General features: G+C 35.1%; 1 protein-coding gene across 1 annotated transcript in view; it reads right to left on the bottom strand.

Moving 5' to 3' along the window:
- The window catches only part of LOC134702392 (intermembrane lipid transfer protein VPS13B-like), a 74,375-nt gene that overhangs the window by 39,046 nt on the left and 13,815 nt on the right, over positions 1-21,514 (bottom strand). The window contains exons 8-22 of the mRNA XM_063563296.1: positions 21,359-21,483; positions 20,632-20,807; positions 19,462-19,587; positions 18,790-18,951; positions 17,905-18,084; positions 17,437-17,615; positions 16,712-16,934; positions 13,962-14,179; positions 12,786-13,122; positions 11,427-11,550; positions 10,027-10,811; positions 7,507-7,615; positions 7,149-7,266; positions 5,924-6,554; positions 99-233 (exon numbers count right to left, since the gene is read on the bottom strand). Of these exons, the coding sequence (XP_063419366.1) occupies positions 99-233; positions 5,924-6,554; positions 7,149-7,266; positions 7,507-7,615; positions 10,027-10,811; positions 11,427-11,550; positions 12,786-13,122; positions 13,962-14,179; positions 16,712-16,934; positions 17,437-17,615; positions 17,905-18,084; positions 18,790-18,951; positions 19,462-19,587; positions 20,632-20,807; positions 21,359-21,483 (3,628 nt within the window). The remainder of the gene's footprint in view (positions 1-98; positions 234-5,923; positions 6,555-7,148; positions 7,267-7,506; positions 7,616-10,026; positions 10,812-11,426; positions 11,551-12,785; positions 13,123-13,961; positions 14,180-16,711; positions 16,935-17,436; positions 17,616-17,904; positions 18,085-18,789; positions 18,952-19,461; positions 19,588-20,631; positions 20,808-21,358; positions 21,484-21,514) is intronic.

Consider the following 21,514-nt stretch of genomic DNA (forward strand, 5'->3'; position numbering starts at 1 on the left):
ATATACATGTAGGTTTAGAGTATGTTAAACTTTGTGGTATTTTGTTATAAGAAATTAACTGGACCAAGGGTGTTTTTTTTTTCTTTTTATAGAATTACCTGGACCAATGAGAAAGTCCTCTATTTTTAGTGTATATAGACTTGGGGGTATTCCTGTTTTTGGATGAGGTTTTCCAGGTCTGGTTTCAAACCAATACACATTAAAATCAGTTGTCTCTGGTATGGTCTTCATGTCTATATATAAAGAAAACATGTATGTTAGTCAAATTTTTACGTCACCTTTTTTTAAGATCACAATGGAACCTTGTTTTACAAGTTGACTTTTTATATGGTTGTTTATTGACTATATCATACAAAATGTTTTGACTACAAATATAATTTACTGATAAACTAACTTTTGACAACATTTCAATTATTTAAGATATTTTTATCCTGAAAATGTTGTCAGAATTTGATGTTAATCAATAATTTAAGTGATGGTTTTGACCATTTCTTACCTAGATGAGCTGACCTTAAAGACGACCCCTTGACAAGAACATCATAACAGGACATCTCAAACTTCTGTTGACTTTTCTTACCTAAATGAGCTGACTGTAAAGACGACCCCTTGACAACAACATCATAACAGGACATCTCAAACTTCTGTTGACTTTTCTTACCTAGATGAGCTGACTGTAAAGACGACCCCTTGACAAGAACATCATAACAGGACATTTCAAACTTCTGTTGACTTTTCTTACCTAGATGAGCTGACTGTAAAGACGACCCCTTGACAACAACATCATAACAGGACATCTCAAACTTCTGTTGACTTTTCTTACCTAAATGATCTGACTGTAAAGACGACCCCTTGACAAGAACATCATAACAGGACATCTCAAACTTCTGTTGACTTTTCTTACCTAAATGAGCTGACTGTAAAGACGACCCCTTGACAACAACATCATAACAGGACATCTCAAACTTCTGTTGACTTTTCTTACCTAGATGAGCTGACTGTAAAGACGACCCCTTGACAACAACATCATAACAGGACATCTCAAACTTCTGTTGACTTTTCTTACCTAGATGAGCTGACTGTAAAGACGACCCCTTGACAAGAACATCATAACAGGACATTTCAAACTTCTGTTGACATTACTTACCTAGATGAGCTGACTGTAAAGACGACCCCTTGACAAGAACATCACAACAAGACATTTCAAACTTCTGTTGACTTTTCTTACCTAGATGAGCTGACTGTAAAGACGACCCCTTGACAAGAACATCATAACAGGACATTTCAAACTTCTGTTGACATTACTTACCTAGATGAGCTGAATGTAAAGACGACCCCTTGACAAGAACATCATAACAGGACATTTCAAACTTCTGTTGACATTACTTACCTAGATGAGCTGACTGTAAAGACGACCCCTTGACAACAACATCATAACAGGACATTTCAAACTTCTGTTGACATTACTTACCTAGATGAGCTGACTGTAAAGACGACCCCTTGACAACAACATCATAACAGGACATTTCAAACTTCTGTTGACATTACTTACCTAGATGAGCTGAATGTAAAGACGACCCCTTGACAAGAACATCATAACAGGACATTTCAAACTTCTGTTGACATTACTTACCTAGATGAGCTGACTGTAAAGACGACCCCTTGACAAGAACATCATAACAGGACATTTCAAACTTCTGTTGACTTTTCTTACCTAGATGAGCTGACTGTAAAGACGACCCCTTGACAACAACATCATAACAGGACATCTCAAACTTCTGTTGACTTTTCTTACCTAAATGATCTGACTGTAAAGACGACCCCTTGACAAGAACATCATAACAGGACATCTCAAACTTCTGTTGACTTTTCTTACCTAAATGAGCTGACTGTAAAGACGACCCCTTGACAACAACATCATAACAGGACATCTCAAACTTCTGTTGACTTTTCTTACCTAGATGAGTTGACTGTAAAGACGACCCCTTGACAAGAACATCATAACAGGACATCTCAAACTTCTGTTGACTTTTCTTACCTAAATGAGCTGACTGTAAAGACGACCCCTTGACAACAACATCATAAAAGGACATCTCAAACTTCTGTTGACTTTTCTTACCTAGATGAGCTGACTGTAAAGACGACCCCTTGACAAGAACATCATAACAGGACATTTCAAACTTCTGTTGACATTACTTACCTAGATGAGCTGACTGTAAAGACGACCCCTTGACAAGAACATCATAACAAGACATTTCAAACTTCTGTTGACATTACTTACCTAGATGAGCTGACTGTAAAGACGACCCCTTGACAAGAACATCACAACAAGACATTTCAAACTTCTGTTGACTTTTCTTACCTAGATGAGCTGACTGTAAAGACGACCCCTTGACAACAACATCATAACAGGACATTTCAAACTTCTGTTGACTTTTCTTACCTAGATGAGCTGACTGTAAAGACGACCCCTTGACAAGAACATCATAACAGGACATTTCAAACTTCTGTTGACTTTTCTTACCTAGATGAGCTGAATGTAAAGACGACCCCTTGACAAGAACATCATAACAGGACATTTCAAACTTCTGTTGACTTTTCTTACCTAGATGAGCTGAATGTAAAGACGACCCCTTGACAAGAACATCATAACAGGACATTTCAAACTTCTGTTGACATTACTTACCTAGATGAGCTGACTGTAAAGACGACCCCTTGACAACAACATCATAACAGGACATTTCAAACTTCTGTTGACATTACTTACCTAGATGAGCTGACTGTAAAGACGACCCCTTGACAACAACATCATAACAGGACATTTCAAACTTCTGTTGACATTACTTACCTAGATGAGCTGAATGTAAAGACGACCCCTTGACAAGAACATCATAACAGGACATTTCAAACTTCTGTTGACATTACTTACCTAGATGAGCTGACTGTAAAGACGACCCCTTGACAAGAACATCATAACAGGACATCTCAAACTTCTGTTGACTTTTCTTACCTAGATGAGTTGACTGTAAAGACGACCCCTTGACAACAACATCATAAAAGGACATCTCAAACTTCTGTTGACTTTTCTTACCTAGATGAGCTGACTGTAAAGACGACCCCTTGACAAGAACATCATAACAGGACATTTCAAACTTCTGTTGACATTACTTACCTAGATGAGCTGACTGTAAAGACGACCCCTTGACAAGAACATCATAACAGGACATTTCAAACTTCTGTTGACTTTTCTTACCTAGATGAGCTGACTGTAAAGACGACCCCTTGACAACAACATCATAACAGGACATTTCAAACTTCTGTTGACTTTTCTTACCTAAATGAGCTGACTGTAAAGACGACCCCTTGACAACAACATCATAACAGGACATCTCAAACTTCTGTTGACTTTTCTTACCTAGATGAGTTGACTGTAAAGACGACCCCTTGACAAGAACATCATAACAGGACATCTCAAACTTCTGTTGACTTTTCTTACCTAAATGAGCTGACTGTAAAGACGACCCCTTGACAACAACATCATAAAAGGACATCTCAAACTTCTGTTGACTTTTCTTACCTAGATGAGCTGACTGTAAAGACGACCCCTTGACAAGAACATCATAACAGGACATTTCAAACTTCTGTTGACATTACTTACCTAGATGAGCTGACTGTAAAGACGACCCCTTGACAAGAACATCATAACAAGACATTTCAAACTTCTGTTGACATTACTTACCTAGATGAGCTGACTGTAAAGACGACCCCTTGACAAGAACATCACAACAAGACATTTCAAACTTCTGTTGACTTTTCTTACCTAGATGAGCTGACTGTAAAGACGACCCCTTGACAAGAACATCATAACAGGACATTTCAAACTTCTGTTGACATTACTTACCTAGATGAGCTGAATGTAAAGACGACCCCTTGACAAGAACATCATAACAGGACATTTCAAACTTCTGTTGACATTACTTACCTAGATGAGCTGACTGTAAAGACGACCCCTTGACAACAACATCATAACAGGACATTTCAAACTTCTGTTGACATTACTTACCTAGATGAGCTGACTGTAAAGACGACCCCTTGACAACAACATCATAACAGGACATTTCAAACTTCTGTTGACATTACTTACCTAGATGAGCTGAATGTAAAGACGACCCCTTGACAAGAACATCATAACAGGACATTTCAAACTTCTGTTGACATTACTTACCTAGATGAGCTGACTGTAAAGACGACCCCTTGACAAGAACATCATAACAGGACATTTCAAACTTCTGTTGACTTTTCTTACCTAGATGAGCTGACTGTAAAGACGACCCCTTGACAACAACATCATAACAGGACATCTCAAACTTCTGTTGACTTTTCTTACCTAAATGATCTGACTGTAAAGACGACCCCTTGACAAGAACATCATAACAGGACATCTCAAACTTCTGTTGACTTTTCTTACCTAAATGAGCTGACTGTAAAGACGACCCCTTGACAACAACATCATAACAGGACATCTCAAACTTCTGTTGACTTTTCTTACCTAGATGAGTTGACTGTAAAGACGACCCCTTGACAAGAACATCATAACAGGACATCTCAAACTTCTGTTGACTTTTCTTACCTAAATGAGCTGACTGTAAAGACGACCCCTTGACAACAACATCATAAAAGGACATCTCAAACTTCTGTTGACTTTTCTTACCTAGATGAGCTGACTGTAAAGACGACCCCTTGACAAGAACATCATAACAGGACATTTCAAACTTCTGTTGACATTACTTACCTAGATGAGCTGACTGTAAAGACGACCCCTTGACAAGAACATCATAACAAGACATTTCAAACTTCTGTTGACATTACTTACCTAGATGAGCTGACTGTAAAGACGACCCCTTGACAAGAACATCACAACAAGACATTTCAAACTTCTGTTGACTTTTCTTACCTAGATGAGCTGACTGTAAAGACGACCCCTTGACAAGAACATCATAACAGGACATTTCAAACTTCTGTTGACATTACTTACCTAGATGAGCTGAATGTAAAGACGACCCCTTGACAAGAACATCATAACAGGACATTTCAAACTTCTGTTGACATTACTTACCTAGATGAGCTGACTGTAAAGACGACCCCTTGACAACAACATCATAACAGGACATTTCAAACTTCTGTTGACATTACTTACCTAGATGAGCTGACTGTAAAGACGACCCCTTGACAACAACATCATAACAGGACATTTCAAACTTCTGTTGACTTTACTTACCTAGATGAGCTGAATGTAAAGACGACCCCTTGACAAGAACATCATAACAGGACATTTCAAACTTCTGTTGACATTACTTACCTAGATGAGCTGAATGTAAAGACGACCCCTTGACAAGAACATCATAACAGGACATTTCAAACTTCTGTTGACTTTTCTTACCTAGATGAGCTGACTGTAAAGACGACCCCTTGACAACAACATCATAACAGGACATTTCAAACTTCTGTTGACTTTTCTTACCTAAATGAGCTGACTGTAAAGACGACCCCTTGACAACAACATCATAACAGGACATTTCAAACTTCTGTTGACATTACTTACCTAGATGAGCTGAATGTAAAGACGACCCCTTGACAAGAACATCATAACAGGACATTTCAAACTTCTGTTGACATTACTTACCTAGATGAGCTGACTGTAAAGACGACCCCTTGACAAGAACATCATAACAGGACATTTCAAACTTCTGTTGACTTTTCTTACCTAGATGAGCTGACTGTAAAGACGACCCCTTGACAACAACATCATAACAGGACATTTCAAACTTCTGTTGACTTTTCTTACCTAAATGAGCTGACTGTAAAGACGACCCCTTGACAAGAACATCATAACAGGACATTTCAAACTTCTGTTGACTTTTCTTACCTAGATGAGCTGACTGTAAAGACGACCCCTTGACAACAACATCATAACAGGACATCTCAAACTTCTGTTGACTTTGATGACATGATAATACTGTATGTGGTTGTGATATATAAACATATAGGAATGGATCAACAGACAGTTGTGTCGTATCCTCAGGGTTAGGCACATCTAGTTTTATAAACGTATGCTTCCCTGACGCTGACCTCGTTAGATCTGGAGTCTCAGCTAACTTGACTTTATGTCTCTGGTCTTTGTTGTGTTTATGTGTGTATGTTATCACTGATATTCTACTGGCTGTCAAAAGAATATCTAAAGGTGTGATAACCTTTGACCTCATGTCTAAATCCTGAGGTGACATGACGACATCAGGATTTCTGTCCTTGGCCTTTCTCCCTATTATAGTGGATACATCACTTTCTATTCCACTGTCCGCCACAAGGATTTCTGATCCACTTCCTGATAAATCAACTCTGTCAACAGTCTCTTCTATAAGATCATCTTCTCTTGTTTCTGTCAGTTTAGCCATTGTTTGTATAGTTATCTCTGACAATAACTTGACCTGGTTTGTACTGACATAAATGTCAAGTTCATTGGTGAAGTTCATTTCTAAAGCATGTCCACAAACTAAAATCTGAAATACGAATGGTGTCAAGTAAGAGTAAAAAAATGACTCCTCCCTCTTTTTCCAAAAAAAAATAAAACATATAAAATAGATAAATATTTGTTTCTCCTTCTTTCAGTAATAGGAGTTGAATTTAACACTTTTAAATGTGATTTAATTTATTCTCCTTCAATATCATTTTCCATTTTTGTATAGCTTTGAAAGAGTTTTGGCATAAACAAGTATTCTAAAAAGTATAAATCAGAAATGTCCTCTCTGTCTATTCATTTGTCTTTATGAATAATGTCACAATATTAATGTGTACCTTATGTAAATATTGGAGAAGGGATATAAAATGTAAAAAAAAAAGACTTGCTTAATCAAATTGTCCTCATTTATGACAATCAAATATGTTTAACATGTACCTCTGAATTTAAATTTAAATTTGTACTTGTTTTTGTATTTTGACCTATAGTAAACCAATTTTTATTCAGTGAATACATTGGGAACACTGTTGACATAAAATAACGGCCACAACTCTATATACACATTGAGTCTGACTAAAATGGCTAGTATTACAATGTACTACTGTTATAGCTTCAGTACTAATGGCAGTTTTTATACCTTGGAAACATTGCAGTCAGTGACACCTGGTGTCTGGTATACAATGGCAGGAGCAGCTACTATCTTAACATCAACACCAGTTACCAAGGGTAGTAACTCTATATCCTCCTTAGGTTTCCTGCGAATAACAAAAATATTTGTATTAAAATTCAGGTTGTGGTATATGGGAGATAACTCGTGCTTTCTTTCATTGGAAATCTTCATATTGTTCAATAAATTGTAAAATTGTTAGAAAATTTATGATCTAAATTATTGTAGTCTTCAAGTAAACAATCAAAGATATCATTGAAAAGATATGTCTAATATAAAACATGCCTACCCATTGTACTTATAAGAAATAAGTGAGATTATTATTGACCTGAAATGTTTGTCTGCAGTGTTCCATTCTAAAGCAGGTATCTGTACAACAGGCTGGTTAACTAATCTCCCATCATGCTTCACTCTGTCCACAAAATCTTCCCAACTTCCTGTTCAATAAACAGTTTTCATGTATAACTTTTCTTTAAATTAGTTTGAATTTATATCATCCCTTGAATATTTTAATTCAGGAAAAGATTTTTTACGTTTCATTCTTTTTTCAGTTCACAACAAATCTGTTTGCTGGATACTTACTACAAAGATTTAAGTTACTTTTTATCTGTTTTTGCTGGTAATCAATAATTTGTTTTGCTAAATCTTCACTTTCATTTTCTTATTTTTGGCTCAAAAACATTCTTGATGATGACTTATTCAAAAAGAAATTAAGAACATAATGGAACATTTGTTAATTGTTGTGATTGTATAAGATAAGCTGTTAATCTTTATTAATTCTCATTTATTATTTTAATCTGAATCAGTTTATGATTTAAATCATCGTCAAGACTATTGCATTAATAAGGCTTCATGATAACTACCTGTACTCATGGAGATGCCTTTAACATCTATCTGATATTGTCTATTCTCTATGGCTGACCCAGGTTGATGTGTCAGGTAAGCGGAAGGGCTCTATGATATATTACCTACCTGTACTCATGGAGATGCCTTTAACATCTATCTGATATTGTCTATTCTCTATGGCTGACCCAGGTTGATGTGTCAGGTTAGCGTGAAGGGCTCTATGATATATTACCTACCTGTACTCATGGAGATGCCTTTAACATCTATCTGATATTGTCTATTCTCTATGGCTGACCCTGGTTGATGTGTCAGGTTGGCGTGTAGAGCTCTATGATATATTACCTACCTGTACTCATGAAGATGCCTTTAACATCTATCTGATATTGTCTATTCTCTATGGCTGACCCTGGTTGAAGTGTCAGGTTAGCGTGAAGGGCTCTATGATATATTACCTACCTGTACTCATGGAGATGCCTTTAACATCTATCTGATATTGTCTATTCTCTATGGCTGACCCAGGTTGATGTGTCAGGTTAGCGTGAAGGGCTCTATGATATGTTACCTACCTGTACACATTGAGATGCCTTTAACATCTATCTGATATTGTCTATTCTCTATGGCTGACCCTGGTTGATGTGTCAGGTTAGAGTGTAGGGCTCTATGATATATTACCTACCTGTACTCATGGAGATGCCTTTAACATCTATCTGATATTGTCTATTCTCTATGGCTGACCCTGGTTGATGTGTCAGGTTAGCGTGAAGGGCTCTATGATATATTACCTACCTGTACTCATGGAGATGCCTTTAAAATCTATCTGATATTGTCTATTCTCTATGGCTGACCCAGGTTGATGTGTCAGGTTAGCGTGAAGGGCTCTATGATATATTACCTACCTGTACTCATGGAGATGCCTTTAACATCTATCTGATATTGTCTATTCTCTATGGCTGACCCTGGTTGATGTGTCAGGTTGGCGTGTAGAGCTCTATGATATATTACCTACCTGTACTCATGGAGATGCCTTTAACATCTATCTGATATTGTCTATTCTCTATGGCTGACCCAGGTTGATGTGTCAGGTTAGCGTGAAGGGCTCTATGATATATTACCTACCTATACTCATGGAGATGCCTTTAACATCTATCTGATATTGTCTATTCTCTATGGCTGACCCTGGTTGATGTGTCAGGTTGGCGTGTAGAGCTCTATGATATATTACCTACCTGTACTCATGGAGATGCCTTTAACATCTATCTGATATTGTCTATTCTCTATGCCTGACCCAGGTTGAAGTGTCAGGTTAGTGTTTAGGGCTCTATGATATATTACCTACCTGTACTCATGGAGATGCCTTTAACATCTATCTGATATTGTCTATTCTCTATGGCTGACCCTGGTTGATGTGTCAGGTTGGCGTGTAGAGCTCTATGATATATTACCTACCTGTACTCATGGAGATGCCTTTAACATCTATCTGATATTGTCTATTCTCTATGGCTGACCCAGGTTGATGTGTCAGGTTAGTGTTTAGGGCTCTATGATATATTACCTACCTGTACTCATGGAGATGCCTTTAACATCTATCTGATATTGTCTATTCTCTATGGCTGACCCTGGTTGATGTGTCAGGTTAGCGTGAAGGGCTCTATGATATATTACCTACCTGTACTCATGGAGATGCCTTTAACATCTATCTGATATTGTCTATTCTCTATGACTGACCCAGGTTGATGTGTCAGGTAAGCATGAAGGGCTCAATGATATATTACCTACCTGTGATCATGGAGATGCCTTTAACATCTATCTGATATTGTCTATACTCTATGGCTGACCCAGGTTGATGTGTCAGGTTAGCGTGAAGGGCTCTATGATATACATGTATTACCTACCTGTACTCATGGAAATGCCTTTAACATCTATCTGATATTGTCTATTCTCTATGGCTGACCCTGGTTGATGTGTCAGGTTAGCTTGAAGGGCTCTATGATATATTACCTACCTGTACTCATGGAGATACCTTTAACATCTATCTGATATTGTCTATTCTCTATGGCTGACCCAGGTTGATGTGTCAGGTTAGCGTGGAGGGCTCTATGATATAGCTCCTTATCTGTTGGATGCCTGGGCAGTGGATTATCAGCCTGAGGTACAACAGACAGGGACTGGAAACATGCCATCAAAATATCCTGGTCTAGTAAGTCAGGCCCTGATAGACTGCTGTCAGCCTCTTGTTTATTAGAACTTTGTACTTTTGGTATGAGTAGTCTTACACTTGACATGTTGATGTAGATTAACGGTAAGTTACCAGCTGTCAGGATGGGTAATGACTGCTTTGGTGTATTAGACTTTAACACATATTCTGATTTCTTTCCTTTAGATTTAGATGATTTCCCTTGTGAAAGATTAAAACAATCCAGAATTGTGTTCACAGCAGGTGCTTGGAATATCAAATCAAATGGTTCAATAGTTAAACACACTTCACATATATACTTATGGAAATACAGGTCATGTGACTCACAGCCATCCCCGATACTTCCCATGTCCGCTAAGTCATCGTTCAACTTCCTCATTTTCTTGGCCACATTTTTACACAGTGCTCTTGTGAAAGTGAAATTGAGAAAGCTATGAGTTACATCCCTTGTTGTGGCTTCTCTAGAAGGGAAGTTAGAAAGAGTATGTTGGTCAGCTGACCACATTTTGTTAGAGATTATGTGAATGTCATGTGGTATTTCCTTCTGGCAGGTCATCAGTATTCCTAGGTAAGAACCTTCAAGCCATTGGTTACTGTTAAAGAGACAAAAAACATTAATAAATGAACTTCATTATGAGTGGGGTTTTAATACTTGTTAAAGTAAGATTTGGAGCTATGACATGTTCTTAATCAAATACTGTAAATTTATTGATTTTTCGTGGGTAACAATTTTCGTGGATTTAGGAATACTTCCAATTTCGTGGATATTAGATTTCATGGTTTTTCTTTATATGGATCTTTGGTAATTCTTTGAACACTTAAATTTGTGGTTCTCCTGTACCCACGAAATTCACAAAATTTGGTATCCAACGAATAATAATGAATGCACAGTATATTGAAATATGGCTGAACTAGAGAAAGTAGTCATTCTAAACTATATCATAATCCCCTCTGATCCTGTTGTATGATAATTTCATTTTAGACATTTAGAACTCTATTCAAAAGAGGAATATTATAATTTTAAAAATAAGATATAGAAATTTAACATTACTTGAATTTAAATTTGGTGTTACATTTCCAGCTTAAAGCTGTTATACATACAAAGAATTCAAATTTTTGCATTGACATTATAATTAGAATTTAACAATTTTCAATATTGTTTAAGAGAACTGTGTATGACAGTTTAGAATTTGACGGTTGAACTTTACCTTGTATTACTTTTATGATAGATATGAGCATTGCATGACCCACATTTAACCTTGGCCTTGGTATATACTTGTTCTACATCTAATGACAAGGTCAAGTCATCTAAGGTTAAGGTCACTCTACTACCTACAATATAATAAATATTCTTAAATAGCATCTATAACAATGCTCTCGCTCTCTGCTTTCTTTAAACATGCACCCAGTAAAATATTATACACAATCTAATTTCATATATATAGCTCAAACTGAGGTTACTTTTGTATTATAAAAGAATACTTTCTTATTGTTTTCAGTTGATAACACCAAGTCCCTTAGTTTAAAATAAATTTCAAGGAATGTGGCTGTTTTGGTCCCTTTTGTTTAGTTTTTCAATATAAGTAAAATATCCTCCCAAAGTTTTAGCCTTTTATGTCCGTGATGATTTTTTTTCTAAAAACATTTGCATTTTTTTTTTTATATTCTCTCATTTCCAATAGGGTACTACATTAAAGTTTTACTTTGTCATTTAAATAAATACAATTATTCAATTAAATTGTAGATTATAAACCCTTGTTTGCCAAAAAATATCTGCTGTAGTGTTTTGTATTTATCCTTATTATCATAAAGCCAATGCATTACATCGATACAGAGATAACAAATACAACAATAAATATTTACAATATCTAAAAAAATCAAGTTAGAGAGGTTACATTAGTTACAAGCCAAGAGTACAAAGGTATTTGTATTTGTTATAAAAAAAAAAGCAAAGCTTCTTCTGAACTGGTTTTCTTGGACATGACATAAGTTGAGAGAATTTTGACTTTTGTAAAATATGCAGAACAGGACAGGTTATTTTGCCTCTTCTTGGTTCCTTGTCCAGTCCGTCTTTCTTTCAACTCATCTTTTTCAATTGGCATATCATTTTTTTCTTTTAACAATTTGTAATCCATTGCAGGACCAATAGACCACTTTCGAGTTCATCCATCACCGGCAAAAACTCGTCAATTATGCACGCCTTTATGACGTCATTTACCAGATAGAGGGGCTCGCCTGTATCCCTGCACTATTTACGTTCATCAAGCGTCTAAGTGATCGTTTTTGTGCAGGATAAACTAGAAATAATGGTTGCTCTGTAGGTACTTACTGACAATTCCCTAATGACAGCAGTGTTGATTGTCTATTTTCAGAATTTAATTTGCCGAATAATTCGTAAAATATAGAATTATAATTTTCCAACCACTCGCTCAACATTGTAAGGAAGTGACGACGCCCCTAAACGCACATATGACGGTGATAAAGGCGCGTATAATTGGCGAGTTTTTTCCGGTGACGGATGAACTCGAAAGTGGTCTATTGGTTGTCTGACAAATTCATGTACTTACTTTCTTTAGTGATAGCCTCACTATAAAATCTGAACTCCAGCTTTGGAAGTGTCCATTGTAACCACAGTGACAGTTTGACCTTGTCTGGTGACTTTTCAAGGTCAAGGTTAGGTGTAGGTTCTCGTGATGTGACATCTGACGTCTCTGTTTCTGTCATCCCTGTGTAGTCTCGTGACTGACCTACAGGTGTTGGTTCAGGGAGGGCTATTTCTGATAAGTCTGGTTTGTCTGTTGTATGTGTAATGGTGTGGTCTGATTTGTGTAGTGATTTGATTAGGGACATTACCATACCAAATAGTCCTGTCAGTTGGTTTAACAAACTGCTACATAAAACTATCTGTAAAATATCATACAACAAATTGCTATATTAAAATTACAAAGAAATTAGAATGTTCTGGAATGATTCATTGTGTTTGTTTATTTTTTAAGTACTGTTAAAGTAATGTGTTTAATAGTGGTTCGCATTTTTAGTGATTTTAAGACTATTTAACACCATATTATATTACTTTCTACTTGATTTTGTCTTTTTATGTTTTTAATTGGATCATGACTGATGAGTCTTTTGTAGATGAAACATACATCAGGAGTACAAAATCATAAGCCTAGTATCTTTAATGAGTTATACTTATATTGATGTCATTTCTCATAATTTACAAAAAAGGCAATTTGAGGAGAGCCATTACCTTGCATCACAAATTGCAGACATTGTAAAATTTTGCAATCCTTTCAAAATATTGTTTTATTTTATCATGTCTAATGAATAGGATTATAAAGTCATTAAGGGACACTAACCTCATTTTCCTATTGTGATGGCTAGTCATATTTAGTTGTAATGACTGTCTTGTTTAGCTGTGATGGCTAGTAATATTTAGTTGTAATGACTGTCTTGTTTAGCTGTGATGGCTAGTAATATTTAGTTGTAATGACTGTCTTGCTTTGCTTACCTGGTTAATTATTATGTCCCTTTCCAAGTTTCCCATATTAAGATGCGTTCCCCCAAAAGAATTTGTGTTAAACAGAGAAGTTCCATGTATTTAAGTCTGATCAAAACAAAATTTGTTAAAGAAGGAAATTTTTGCACAGTACAATGAAAATAGAGAAGAAAGGTGATAACAATAAACTGATATGTAAAGTTTAAGGTCAAAAGTGTGTCACCTTGAAACTAATGTTATATACCTGAGATTTTGATATTGCCATGACAACAGCATGCATATCAGTATGTAAACACAGTCCTAGAGATGATATATTGTCTGATGTGGGAGGGTTATACTTTGTGGTGACACCAATCGTACAGCTGACAGTGGTAGGTTTGATGATTGGTACTACAGTCTGTTTAGAGAGTATGGTGTGGACACAAAAATGATTCAAAACCATTCTCCATGGCAACTTCTCTCCTGTAGAATAATATAATGTACAAAAATACAATAAATATTTTTATCTTCTTTTCTTGTTTTTTGTGATCATAAAGTTGGATTCAATTTATTTTCAACAGAACTGTTTTACTTGAACTGTCGAACAAGCTTGATATGGCTTTTACATATTGGACCATTTTCCTCAGGTACCTGACAATTGGACAAACGTTATTGTCCAGCCCTGCTATTGGCACTCAATTGTTCTCTACTCTTTGGTTGGGTTCTTGTCTCTTTGCCCCATTCTATTCTTAATTCTATTGAACAATTTTTATACGCCCTCCAAAATTTGACGGGACATATTATGGTATACAAATGTCCTGCATCCGTCCTTCTGTCTGTCTGTCTGTCTGTCCGTCTGTCTGTCTGTCTATCTGGCGTAAACATGTCGCACCTTTACTTGAGAACGACTTATCCAAATTTCATAAAACTTAATATGGTTGTTTCTTATGATAATCAAATGATCTGTATACTTTTCGGTGAAAATTAGATTACAACTTTTTGAGTTATGGCACTTTGTCACTTAAACAGGTGTGTTTTTTTCACATGTCGCACTGTATCTCAAAAACGATTTTTGATTATTGCTTAAAACTTTACAAACATCTTAGTTATATCAATCTTAAGATCTGTATACTTTTTGGTGATGATTCAATATTTTATTTTTGAGTTATTGAGTATTTTGTAGAAAAGGGGGAGTTTTTTTTACATGTCACGATGTATCTCAAAAACAATATATGGTTATTGCTTAAAACTTTCTCAGAAACTATTTATGAATATTGCATAAAACTTCCACACAAGGCGTCGGGCGTATCATGCGATCATGGCACAGCTGTTTATTACTTATTTGAGTATTGATACATTTTTATTAACAAAACAACGAAAATCAATTAATAATGAATATACAGTTATATTACGGATTACAAATGTGTCGAGGTTTGTGATTGGATAACAACACAGAGATGTCAGTATATATTCAGGAATCTGCCCGGGTATATACGACGTTTTTATCCTCAATTGGAACCTCAAAAACGTCATCATAACACCAGTTACTATGTGACGTAGTCAAAAGCTATCAGACTGTCAGAGGCTCACAGAGGGAAAATAATAACGTGTTTCAGTAAATAATACATTTTTGATACAAAATCATGCAATTTACACTTTTAATACTTAAATTTAATGTTGAAAGTGTTATTATAAATTATAACATACACGATAAAATTATGTTCACAGCAAATTAGAAAATCCTTCGCGTATGCCGAACATAACAGGTTAGGTTTTTCAACTTATATATGTGTTGTCAAAAAATACCTGCACTGGAAAATAACATTAAGTCAGGGGTAATCCGTATTATCCCCGGCTTAGTATATATCTAGGATTTTGATTGGTTAACGCACGTCGTTACAAAACCCATAGCCCCTGGGTGTTGCTAACCCATATCCCCGGACGTTGCTAACCATTATCCCGCGGGAACTTCACGCAAGTTTTCCTTCGTTCCATGGTTGTTCCTTGTGAAATATTGAATTCTGTAGATTATTCATGACGTTTGTAATCAAATATTTAATTCATTAACGATTTTGTCCTATTATGCCGATCATTTACACTCATATCATTAAATGCATCACTTGACTGACACATTTTTAAGGAATGGGACTACTGACCTAGCTATGCAAATGACCCACGTTGACGTCAAACCATCTATGACGTAACTCCAACAACATTGAGCGCCAAATTTGACTCAATCCGGTTTCTCTGTCTCCGTATTATAAACGTCTTATATTTGACTACCTGTAGGGTTCTACCAAAGGTAGTACCCTACACCCCGTAAAAAATATGTAAAATTTCCAAATTTCAGTAAAACTTTTTTAGATAATGAAAAAAACGTTGTGTTCACGTTAGACTTGGTACCCGAATTTCCATAAAACTCGCCCGATTCGGACTAAGACCGGGGATAAATTCGTTATCTACGTTCATATCCATAGATATGGGTATTTTAACACCCTTCAGTACCCTGTACACCCTTCGGCTACGCCTCATGGTATACTGGGGTACTTCAGGGTGTTAAAATACCCATATCTACGGATATGAACGTAGATAACTTATAATATATGTGTAATTCAGGTCTCAGAAAGGGTATATACTGTGACATTCCTGGCTTAGGGCTTATATCCCCTTCGCCTTCGGCTCAGGGGATACAAACTCTAAGCCGGGAATGTCACAGTATATACCCTGTCTGAGACCTGAATAACATATAATATACAATAAATTTTATTTGCTTTTGTTTTAGATTTTCTTATGTGTGAATAATAACAAAAATTTAACAACAGTTAAATCAATGTAATGGGTCTTAAATAATGAAATTATGCTTCTTATATATAATGTTGTCTTTTGCAACAAGTCCATGAATATTTATATTCTTGTTTCTGTGTATGATTCCCTCTGCCTTGGCATATAACATACACTCTTGATTTGAGGAAAAATAGCTTACAATATCGTTTTTATTGTGCAAGATAACCTTACCCACTAACGATCCTTCCATAGAGTTAACAGGTATCTCCTGTATACAAGACGTAGATTTCATACCAGAACTAGTGATGTGAATCTGTGGTAGACAGACCACTAAAGTGGGAGGTAAGGTATTAGATGTAATGGCTGACATCAGATTCTGTGAAATGTCTACACTGGGTTCTGTCAGATGTAAAGGTGATTGGTGGATAAATATAGCACAACTTTTAACCTCTATCTGAAATATTGAATAACAAGGGAAAGTCAGGTTAAGTGGCCATGTGATTGGTGGATAAATATAGCACAACTTTTAACCTCTATCTGAAATATTGAATAACAATGGTGAGGTAGGTTTAGTTGTGATTGGTGGATAAATATAGCACAACTTTTAACCTCTATCTGAAATATTGAATAACAATGGTGAGGTAGGTTAAGTGTTAATTGGTGGTTAAATATAGCACTTGTTTTATAAAATTGTTTAAGATAGTAAAATGTATGTACATATCAAATCAGAAATCATCACAAAAATATCAGAATTTATTTATTTGTAAAGACAACCATTGACTAGGTTGTTCACAGGCACATGGACATAGATTTAAGTATAAACGTACTCAATCTTTTTAATATTAATCAGATATTAAACCAATGTCCTTTAAATAATAACAAAGATCTTTGAATAATAGACTATAAATTTTTGCCAACTTTTGTCTCTTTTTTTTTTTTTATCTATAAAACCTTACATGTACTTGTAGCATTCTCAGTAAAGGAAACTTGGCTGCCAGTTTTTCACCCCACTGATCTTTGACCTTTGTATCTGATTTCTTATTGGTGGGTTTCTGAGATGTAGATCTGTTTCTGGAATGTGTTTTAGTTTTGGTAAAGGATGTTGTATCTAAAGCTACAGATCCTGTACTGGAAGCTGAAGAATAAAACATATACATGACTGGATATAAGTATACTCATTAAAGAAAAAAACAGTACTGGAAGCTAAAGATTAAACAAATACATGACTATATATAAGTATACTCATTAAAGAAGATCATGTACATAAGATCCAACATTTGGAAATGGCTTTTATGTTGTAATGAACTGCTTTAGACCCTGCCCTGTGACACATGTTGTAACGATCTGTTATAAACCTGCCCTGTGGCATATCTTTTAGACCTTCCTTGTAAAATATGTTTTACTGACATATCTTTAACACCTACCTTGAGACATGTGTTGTAATGGAAAAGCTGCCTGGGCGATAGCTTGATCAACCTGTACAGGTTCTTTCTTGTGCTCTGTTGATGTTTCTTTCTTCTTTGGTCTATACTCAAACCAGTCTGACAAAGATGGATCTATAGCACATATAACACCTTCTGTATTTAGTAACAGTAAGCTTGGCACTGGAAAATATAACAATTCATTAATAACTCAATCTGGATATGGTTTTTACTGCCCTAATATATAGTAGATGTCATTTATAAATGGTTCAATAATACACATACCCTTAGTTCTGTAAACTTTATTTTACATTTTCTCTTTAATTAAGGATTTTTCCAAATTTGTAACTATTTAGAATAAGAGAAATCATCAAGGGAATAAGCATGAAGATTAATTAATCCTTATCATAACATCATAAACCACTTATTTATCAGATTTTCAGGTGGATTTTTTTGGTCATTAAGATGAAAATATATTAAGAAAATTATTATTTTGTTAATAAATTTATTGTCAGTCAAAGGGAGATAATTCCTAGTCATTTTCATATTAATTTTGAAAATTCAACATCCATTATGCTGGGATCAATATATAAATGTATTAGTTACAGCTTTTCTTTAGAAAAATTTGAATTGAAATAGAACTTAAAATGTTTGCAAATACTACTCTGTAACAGTTTTACAACAATAAAAACATCAAAAATTGTTTTATTACAGACAATGCAAATTCAAAGAATTTAATTCTTCTTCAGTAATTCTATAGGGTTGTAAAAGTGATGAACACCCACACATTTTTAAAATGAAGCGATTCCATGCTTCATACAAAATGCACTTTGGTCTAACATGTTAATAAAATGTATATCATATCTTTGTAAAATATTCAATACAAACCATCAGATACTGTCTTTTCATGGGGAAGCTGTACAGTGAATGTTAGGAAGTCATTCTTATCTTCAGTCAGAGGAGAGGGGTTCCTAAAGTACTCTGTAGATGTAAGCTTGTTTGTATTGGCAGGACAGCAAACAACAGGGATTATAGAACCAGCCTGTATATCTGTAATAAAAAATTGCCTATTTATTACCATTTTTTTAATCAGAATAATACACACTTGTAACATTCCTGGATATTTAAAAGTTTGTAATCCTTTATGACTACTGTATCATAGAAAACATGTTTGGCTTTTTACATATAATGAAATAACGAAGTTAGCTTATAGGGAAGAATGAGATTCTAAATATACCTTGTAATTATAGATTATAGGTGATAATCATACTGCTTATAATTTGATGCTAAAATTTTGATGAAAATTGTTTAGGCTTCCATAAACATACCAGTGCATTAAATAATAAGTAAACATAAAATTGAGAATGGAAATGGGGATTGTGTCAAAGAGACAACAACCTGACCATAGAGAAGACAACAGCAGAAGGTCACCAACAAGTCCTTAATGCAGCAAGAAATTCCCTCACCCCCAGGGGGGCTTCAGTTGGCCCCATAACAAATAAATATACTAGTTCAGTGATAATGAACTCCATACTAAACTCCAAATTGTAATGTATTTACCATACAAAATAACTTGAACCGATGAGAGGGTCCCTGTATAAGCTGTTACTAGTGATGTGACACACTGCTTCATCTCAAAACCATTTACATTCACCTCAAGTAATGGTAACACTGCTTGGTCGTCATCTACAACAGAGGTTAAAAGTCATAGAAGAAAAAGAATGTACACATTATATAGATAAAAGTCAGATATTACCATTCAATACAGATCTGATTATGATGTGGAATGAGTGCCAAAGACACAGCTATTAACAAGTGTCCAAATAACATAGATGTTGATAAAAAATATTGATCCCCATACAGTCTTCACCAATGACCAAAAACCCTTACAATATTGTTAGCTATACAAGCCCTGGCTATGATAAAATGTAAAGCAATTCAACTATTCAATTGAAAAAACTAACAGCTTGATTTATGTATAAAATGATAAACATAGCAAAATACTTATTTAAAATTTATTAATTACATTTAGTTTGCTTCGTCAAAAATAACATTAAACAAGATTGTGTCATTAGAAAACTCATACTATCATTTCTACATTCAGTGAACTGTGAAATTGGGGTCAAAACTATAATTTGGAATTACAATTAGAATTAGATGTGTCAAAGCGACTCAAATGGCCCGTCCCAAAAAGTTGAAAAATCTGCAATTTCAATATAAACACATGCGGACACAAACATGACGGTAGTCTCACATATAAAAAATCAGCTCAAAATCTGGAGGGGAATAGAGAAAAAATCTGTATAACTGTGATTTTCAATAATTTATCAAAGTCCAAAGCCCGTAATTTCAGTGAAAATAAACGGAGCGGAATGAAAAATAAGCTTGACCTATAACTCATCATGGTTAACTCACATACCAAAAATCTGAACAATATCTGAAGGCGTTTAGAAAAAAGTCTGTATAACTGTAATTTTCAACAATTTCTCAAAGTCCAAAGCCCATAATGTCGACAAAATATGGTTTGTTGCGGAATGACGGAATTTTGGATAGACAAAAAGACGGAATTTCAGAATTTCGGACAAGGGCAAACAAATTTGGCACAGACAACTTCGTTGCGGGGCCATAAAAATCAAATCATAGGGAAAATGTGTACAAAGTTTTTTGTAGTTTGTGAGATGCCTGGTAATTTTGTTTAGCTATAGTAAAACATCAACAGTTATTATTTACCTATAGTGAACACATCCTCCATTAGACTGTTTGTGTTTATATCTGTTGGCCTTGGTGAATTCTGTGTCCATGATTGGTAGATCTCTAGTATCAATAGGAGGTTGGCTTTGTTTAAGTTAATTGAGATTTCTGGGAGCTCATACATCTTCTCTACTTTAGGAAGGTGGCTATTTGTCCTACATAAATAAAATTTTCATAAGAATAAATGATACGGCAGTGTGGGTTAATAAGACAAACTAATTATACTTATAAAGTAAGACATCTTAAAATTAACATATAGTTTTATAATATAGACAGCTGTTTTTACATTATGCCCTTAATTTTCTGGTGAATAGAAAAATTATGAATAAATGATAAATAAAAGAGATGTGGTTATACATCAACGAGACAAAAGCCCAATGACAAAAAAATCAATCAAGACATCTAGAGGCCAACAAACAGTCTTCAACAATAGACCTGTGTCTATAGAATATGTCAAGGTCATAAATCATTGCAAGTCTAAAGTTTTTAATATATTTAACAGAAATAATCAAAGATTGCCAATCAATGTCCAATATTCCAAATAACGAAAAGAACATACACATGACATGCAACAAATTGTAAGGTATCTTTGCCAAAGTACAATTTCCCTGAAGCATGAAGCTACAACTGTTTGGTGTTCTACATAATACAGCTGATTATCACATACTGTTTATACCGACAACAGAGAACCAGTTTTATTTCTTACCAGTACATTGTTAGCTGAAGCTTTCTAGTATACAGAGCTCCACTACAAGGGGGAATAACTGTCACAACATGTGATTTATCTCCCTTAGTATCCTTGGTTACAAGACCAGCAGAGAAATCAAATAACTGAAATAAAAAAAGAGAAATGAATAAAAGC

Source organism: Mytilus trossulus, unplaced genomic scaffold (genome assembly GCF_036588685.1).
Source record: "Mytilus trossulus isolate FHL-02 unplaced genomic scaffold, PNRI_Mtr1.1.1.hap1 h1tg000445l__unscaffolded, whole genome shotgun sequence".
NCBI lineage: Eukaryota > Metazoa > Mollusca > Bivalvia > Mytilida > Mytilidae > Mytilus > Mytilus trossulus.